Source organism: Grampus griseus (genome assembly GCF_964374135.1).
Source record: "Grampus griseus genome assembly, chromosome: 15".
NCBI classification, from domain to species: Eukaryota; Metazoa; Chordata; class Mammalia; order Artiodactyla; family Delphinidae; genus Grampus; species Grampus griseus.
This window is the reverse complement of record NC_139009.1, coordinates 75,728,356-75,734,931: the sequence shown is the minus strand read 5'-3', so window position 1 is coordinate 75,734,931 and position 6,576 is coordinate 75,728,356. Positions and strand designations below refer to the sequence as shown.

General features: G+C 51.1%; 1 protein-coding gene across 1 annotated transcript; it reads left to right on the top strand.

Moving 5' to 3' along the window:
* Positions 1 to 559: 559 nt before the first annotated feature.
* On the top strand, positions 560 to 6,576 carry FABP1 (fatty acid binding protein 1). The gene is made up of 4 exons (XM_082672787.1): positions 560 to 733; positions 2,675 to 2,847; positions 4,311 to 4,403; positions 6,457 to 6,576. The coding sequence occupies exons 1-4, from the start codon at positions 667 to 669 to the stop codon at positions 6,505 to 6,507; spliced, it is 384 nt and encodes a 127-aa protein (XP_082528913.1). The 5' UTR covers positions 560 to 666; the 3' UTR covers positions 6,508 to 6,576.

Here is a 6,576-nt window from a genome sequence, read left to right as displayed (position 1 = left end):
TGTCCCCTGCATTGGCAGGTGGATTCTTAACCCCTGCCAAAGTGGTTAGTGGAAAGTCGCCAAAAGGAGATTGATTTGGACTGTGGAGGAGACTGTGAGGAATTCCCAGAATACAAAGCAGCTCTAGGGACTGATGACAACTTGGTAAAAATTAACTTAGTGTGATGATAAAGATGAGAAGAGATCATAAGGTAACTAAGGTGAGGTTTTGAGATTAAAGGGATTCTTTGGTATTTTTCTGAGTGTCTAAATCTAGATCCACACGTACACATACACACCTCCACGTATATACGTATAAATACATATACACATGCACACACACACATATATGCGTGTGTAGGTATGTATGCATACACGTACACGCACACACACATTTCATGGGATAGCAGCACCTTAAAGTCTGCAGAGCCATAGGGCTTTGACCTGATTGGCTCTCATCAAGGTTTGCTGAATTGGAGCAAATCACTGCTGCGCCCAGCCTGGTTTTTTTTAATCGTTGACCATTGCTCTCAGGAGTTAATGTTTGAACCTGGCCATAAAGGAGTCGACAGCGGCTGACCTATGACCTACATTTGAAGGGGAAGGAGCCCCCTATAAATCAGCCCACGCTGGCAGCCCTGCCAGCAGAGCTGTTGACTCAGCTGTGAAGGGAGCTTCGTCGCCACCATGAACTTCTCCGGCAAGTACCAAGTGCAGAGCCAGGAAAACTTTGAGACCTTCATGAAGGCAGTCGGTGAGTGCTGGGCCAAGGCTGGGGGCCATGGCCATGACGGTCTGGTCCTACACGTGGTGGCGCTTTGGGGTCCTGAGGTCTGGATGCGAGGAGCGGTCCAAGCTTTACACAGACCAGGGGTCCTGTTCTGTTACTTTCGAAGTGCATGCTAGTCCTCCCTGCACAAGGCCACGCCTTAGGCAAGTGGAAATAGCACTGAACTAGGGTCTGATCTGGATTGAAGCCGCCTCTACTGGTACCTCATGGTGTGACCCTGTTCATTCACTCGTTCATTCATTTATTCATTCTTTTTTAAAAAATATTTATTTATTTATTTTTGGCTGTGTTGGGTCTTCGTTTCTGTGCGAGGGCTTTCTCCAGTTGCGGCAAGTGGGGGCCACTCTTCATCGCAGTGTGCGGGCCTCTCACTGTTGTGGCCTCTCCCGTTGCGGAGCACAGGCTCCAGACGCGCAGGCTCAGTAGTTGTGGCTCACGGGCCTCGTTGCTCTGCAGCATGTGGGATCCTCCCAGACCAGGGCTCGAACCCGTGTCCCCTGCACTGGCAGGCAGATTCTTAACCGCTACGCCACCAGGGAAGCCCCATTTATTCATTCTTCTAACAAACTTTGATTCAAGGCCAACCGCACGCTGAGATGAGTGCCATGCTGGGCAGGTACCACGGAGACAGATAGCAATGAGCCACGTTTCCAAGGTCACAATTTAGAGAAAAAGAGAAGAAATAAATGAAGTCAAGCATGCGCTAACGTGTCCTGAGTGCTGACTCAGCATCAGGCCCTGTGCTAAGCCCTGAACAGGCAACATCCCGTGAATGCCTCACCAGAAGACTCTGAGTTGGATACTATTATTTTTCCCATTTTATAATTGAGGCAATTGAGGCCTTGAAAGGTGAAGTAATCCCAACCGGGGTCACATAGGCAGTAATCCCAAACTGAGCTGGGATTTGAAGCCGGCTCTGGTTCCCAGAGACACATTTAAAATCCCTTCGCCCCACCCCACCGGGTCACTTACAGGAGGATGTGGTGGTCCTGGGAGGGCATCGAGGGAAGCCTTGGGAGGAGCGAAGGCGAGCCTTGGGAGATGAGCGGGTGTCCCCTGTGGGGCTGGGGGAGGGGAGTGTCCTCCAGGGGGAGGGAGCAAAGGGGCGGGGGGACAAGGAAGGATGCTGAGAGGAGAGGGTGGGGAAGACAGCAGAGGCAAAGAGAGGAGGAGATTCGGGGAAGCTGAGAGCTAGGACTTTCTCCTGTAGGGCACGTCGTAACACCTCTCTGTGTCCTGCATCCCCCACTTGGGCAACAGGACCCTCCCCACCGCTGTCCATGCACCTGGTTTTCATGAAGCTCAATTCATGTAACAACATAGACATGCTCTGAAATTCGTAAAGCTCTGTCCCCGGGCAAGGGACACCTTGTCCATCTTCCTCAGGAGCCTCAGTGGCAGAGGTGGAGGTAAGGATAGGGGGACATAGGTTTGCCAGGCACAGTCTGGGTGTGTGCCTGCCGTTCTGGCATAATTATTCAGAGCTCCCCTTCCACTCTCGGGGGGGACCTGGCTTGGGAGACAAGCTGGATGGTCCCCTGAATGTGGAGGACAAAATCCTTTACACTCAAAGGAGCAAAGTCTGAAGGCTTTAAAGTAGGAGGAACGAAGAGGGAGAGCAAGTAAGAAGCAGGTGCTCGGCCGAGAAAAGCTTCCCCGGGCAGAGGGGTGTGTTTTTTTTATAAACCAACTGGCAAGATAGTAGGTACATGAGATCAGGCCAGGTCAGGCCACTGACCTTCCCTTTCAGAGGTCAAAACCCACACTGCTCACAGGACTCCAGAAAGTGCTGGGGCCTCCGGGAAAACACGGCATCTCCCCTCCCCCTCCACATCACGGGGTTTCTCTTGTGACCTTGCAGCTCCCACCTCTGCCCACCTCTGAACTTCCAGTGCTTTCCACCAGGTATGCCTGATGAACTCATCCAGAAGGGGAAGGACATCAAGGGGGTGTCAGAAGTCGTGCATAACGGAAACCACTTCAAGTTCACCATCATCACTGGCTCCAAAGTGATCCAGAACGAGTTCACCTTGGGGGAGGAGTGTGAGATGGAATTCCTGACTGGGGAGAAGGTCAAGGTAGGAGGTGCCCCCTCGAGCCACCCTCTGCTTCCAGAACTTTCCCTGGAGCCTGGTCCCAGGCTTCCTCCCTCAAGGCTCCCACCTCACAATTCCCACTGCTGATACCCTATCTCTGAACCCACTGCCGGGGTGAGAGGCAGAGAGACAAAGACAGCTCTTAAGGAAGAAGCTCTTAGGGAAGCTGCCAGTTTCCTGCGACCCTCTGGAGGAGTTCTGGCCCAAGGGTCCGAGCTCTCCCATATAGAGGGTATGGGGAACCAGGCCCAGAGTGGGAGTCTTAGACTCAGAATCTCCCAGGCCCAGCAATGGGCAAGTGGCAGTCTGTGCAAAACCCCTAACAGAGCCCTGAGTTCATCCGTGAGCCAAAGGAAATGGCTTTGCTGAGCCTGGAGCTGGTGGTCGTGGGGAGAGACTTCCTGAAGGAGGTGCCTGTGACACCAAAGAACCAAAGCAGGCCTTCAGACCAAGCCTTGTGGGTTGGTCAATGAGCCCCTAGACTTTGCTACCTCATCTGTGAAATGGGCACAGTCACCCTTCCCAGAACAAAGGCAGCGGGCGGGGCGGTGTCACCTCCGCTGGGCTGTGGCTGAGGTGTGCGATGAGAGCTGGGTGTGGGATGTGTGATGGTGGGCAGGCGGTGGCAGGGAGATCCAGGCAGGGGGGCGCCCCCCACAAAGGGCCTCTGTTCCTCCGTCCGAAACCCCACACACCCCAGCACCACCAGTACCACTGAGTGGCCATCTTCACTCCTCTCCCCCAACACCCCCTGACCCCAGACAACTTTGTGCATCTGTCTCCGCACAACTGTTGGTCTTTTTTTTACCTCTTCTGCTGGCTCTTGATTTCTGCTTCTCTAGATATAACATTACAGGTCAGGAAATGTGCGATACATTTTAGGAGGGAAATTCTCTTATACGGCCCACGGTAAGGGGCAGGCTGTCATGGGTTTTACCACAGGCCTTTTACAATTGTCCGTTTTGGAGGCAAATTTTAACGTTGGCCAGTGTCTTCTGCTCCGTGCTGGGTTTCTGTTACCTCTTCCTGGATGCATATGAAAAGGAGACCGCAAGAGGAAAGATAAAGGTGCTAGAAGGAATAATATAAAATAATACAAAGCAAAAATATGTGTTCTTCCAGCTGGCCAGGATTTTGAATTTTGCTACTCCCTCCCTCCATTGGCTTGGAGAATTGCGACTTGAATCAATTTTATTTGTGTTTGATTTGAGACAGCTTAGGGGTCTTATGCTGACTCCTAGATCACATCCCATAGATGAAAAGTCTGGCAAAAGAAGCCCTGCCGTTTTCTTCAGTTCTTACACGCACCTCACTTCTGTTCAGAGCCAGAGAACAGGGTTTGGTTGCTGCAAGCAGAGACCTATGCGGGGGAGCCAACCTCATGAGCGAGAGGTTTACTCCCTCGCAGACCCTTCCTCCCAGGCCGTTCCTTTTGTTCCATGCAGGCGGTGGTTCAGCTGGAAGGTGAGAATAAACTGGTGACAACTCTCAAAGGCATCAAGTCCGTGACTGAATTCAACGGTGACACAGCCATCAGCGTAAGTTGACGCTCTGACTTGTGGTTCCTCGTGCTTGCAGCCAGGGGTCAATCTCTGCTACCACTTACTGAGCACCCGCTGCGCCCAGGAAGCTTTCACACATTATCTCGAATCTTCCCACCAACACTGAACTTTCTTAATGGGGAAACTGAGGCAATCATACCGCCAGGAAATGGCAGAGCTAGGGTTCCTCTGAGCTGGATCTGTCTCACAGGGCAGCAGTCCACGGCGATACACTGCACCACCCTAGGAGAAGCCAGCTCCTACTGGAGACGGGGGAGCTTTGTACATTTCTTACTGGCTTGCAATGCATGCTAGTAAGTCATCTTGTTCTAATAAAACCAGTGCAGTGTGTTAGGGCAGTTTTCCAATAGAGAAGTATGGTGTCTTAAGGAAGGGGCACACTTTTCTAATTCACCAAAAGCCCCCCATGTGCTGGTGTTGGCTCCAGCTGGTGCTTCCCTGCCTCTCCCAGTTCCTTCAGGCTGTCCTTCCACCACCACTTTCCTGGTCAGGGTCGACCACTCCTACCTCCCCCACTTCCTTCCTTCCTCACTGCCATCCCCTGCCTCCTCTCCCCTTCCTCCCCCAACACCCAAATAGGATGGGGTAGGAGAGGAGCCTGGTAGGAGACACAGGGTCGTGCAAAGCCACCAGCACAGGTCACACTTCTTAGACTCTGCTGGGATGTGGACACAAGTCTCGCTCACGGGCTGGAGGACAGAAATCCATTCATTCCCACCTGTGGTCCTCTGATTCATGGAGAAACCTTCCCATGGACGCAGCACCCACGCTCAAGGAAGGCTTGGTTTGGCAGAAAGTTGGGCTGTTTCATTGCTTTTTCTATTTTATGACGTTGCAGTAATTGTTGGCCATAACCCTTCCCTTCTGCGTCACTAACCAATGAACACAGAGTCCTCCATCTGCCTTGCAAGCCCAGGGAACTCAGTAAATGCCTTTGCCCTTTGGGCATTTATAAGGAGAATCATATTCTCTGCAATTTCATGGCAGCTTATGGACCTGACACTCCGGTTTGTGTGTGCCACTTCACCCTTGGTGTCTGGCTGTCGGCCACGTCCTCTCCCCGATATGGGAGTGAATAGTACAGTGTTTCTCCTGCAGTTATAGTACAGTGTCCCCCCGGCTCTTCCTTGCCCCCAGGTTGTATTTTGGGGAGTAACAGAGGCAGAACACTGCTCAAGGGGAGAAATCGCTCAACGAGGGAGAGAGTGAGGGTCAACCATGAAATTTGCGGTCTCCAGCACATTCACAGCAGAGAGAGGCACCTGCAGGGCAGTGGTAGATAAGCTGTCCTGGACTCAGTCCTGGCCAGTGTCTTTGATATGATCCATTGCCCCTATTCCTCTCATGTCCTGTGAGGGAGGCAGGATGGGGGACTTAATAGACAGGTTGACCTGTCCAAGGTCATCCAGCTAATGAGTTGTAGAACTAGGGTTCAAACATAGATCTTTCCGTTCCATTTCATTGCCGTTGAAACTAAAGGGCTGCCTTTTCACCCTGATGACATCACCCCACATCATTGCCATAGTCTTGTTCAAGAGAATCAGCAGGAGGGAAGGGCTGGGGGAGAAAGGAGCAACCCTCAAAAACTCAAACACTTACGGATCCAATGAATCTAATGTTTTTATAGGCTCCACAGCTTTGGGAGGGAAATTATGCACTACCTACTAAGTTCCAGGCTGGATGCCCAGGTGTTTCCCCATACACTTGTCCTCAGTGCTCAACACATGTTTGGTCCGTAGTAGGTGCTCAATGAAACTTTGAGAAATTGGATCAGATTGGACTGGTTTGGATGGTCTTGCTGTAGCAGTCATTGATGTAGAAAGGAATTCAGTAAAAGGCAGGACAGCTCTGCACATCAGGAAGTAAAGTGACCAATGGGATTTTAGAAAAGATTGCCAACCCTTCCTCCGGTCCTATAGAAAACAGAGGAGTCTTTGAATTACTACATATGTTAGCATACTGGGGGCTTAACTATCACTTACAATTCAACATCAGATGAGTGTTTCACGATGTCTTTTCTGGCTTTCAGACCATGACACTGGGGGACATCGTCTTCAAGAGAATCAGCAAGAAAATTTAGACAAGTCTGCATTTCACATCCTTTTAGTATATACAATTAATGTAATAAAGTGAACTTTGTTTTTAAAAA

What these genes read in the sequence shown, in the direction of transcription:
- FABP1 (XM_082672787.1), top strand. Translation starts at nt 667, where the DNA reads ATGAACTTCTCCGGCAAGTACCAAGTGCAGAGCCAGGAAAACTTTGAG. An exon ending in GACCTTCATGAAGGCAGTCG is followed by an intron (nt 734 to 2,674) that starts GTGAGTGCTGGG and finishes GCTTTCCACCAG; the next exon opens with GTATGCCTGATGAACTCATC. An exon ending in ACGGTGACACAGCCATCAGC is followed by an intron (nt 4,404 to 6,456) that starts GTAAGTTGACGC and finishes TCTGGCTTTCAG; the next exon opens with ACCATGACACTGGGGGACAT.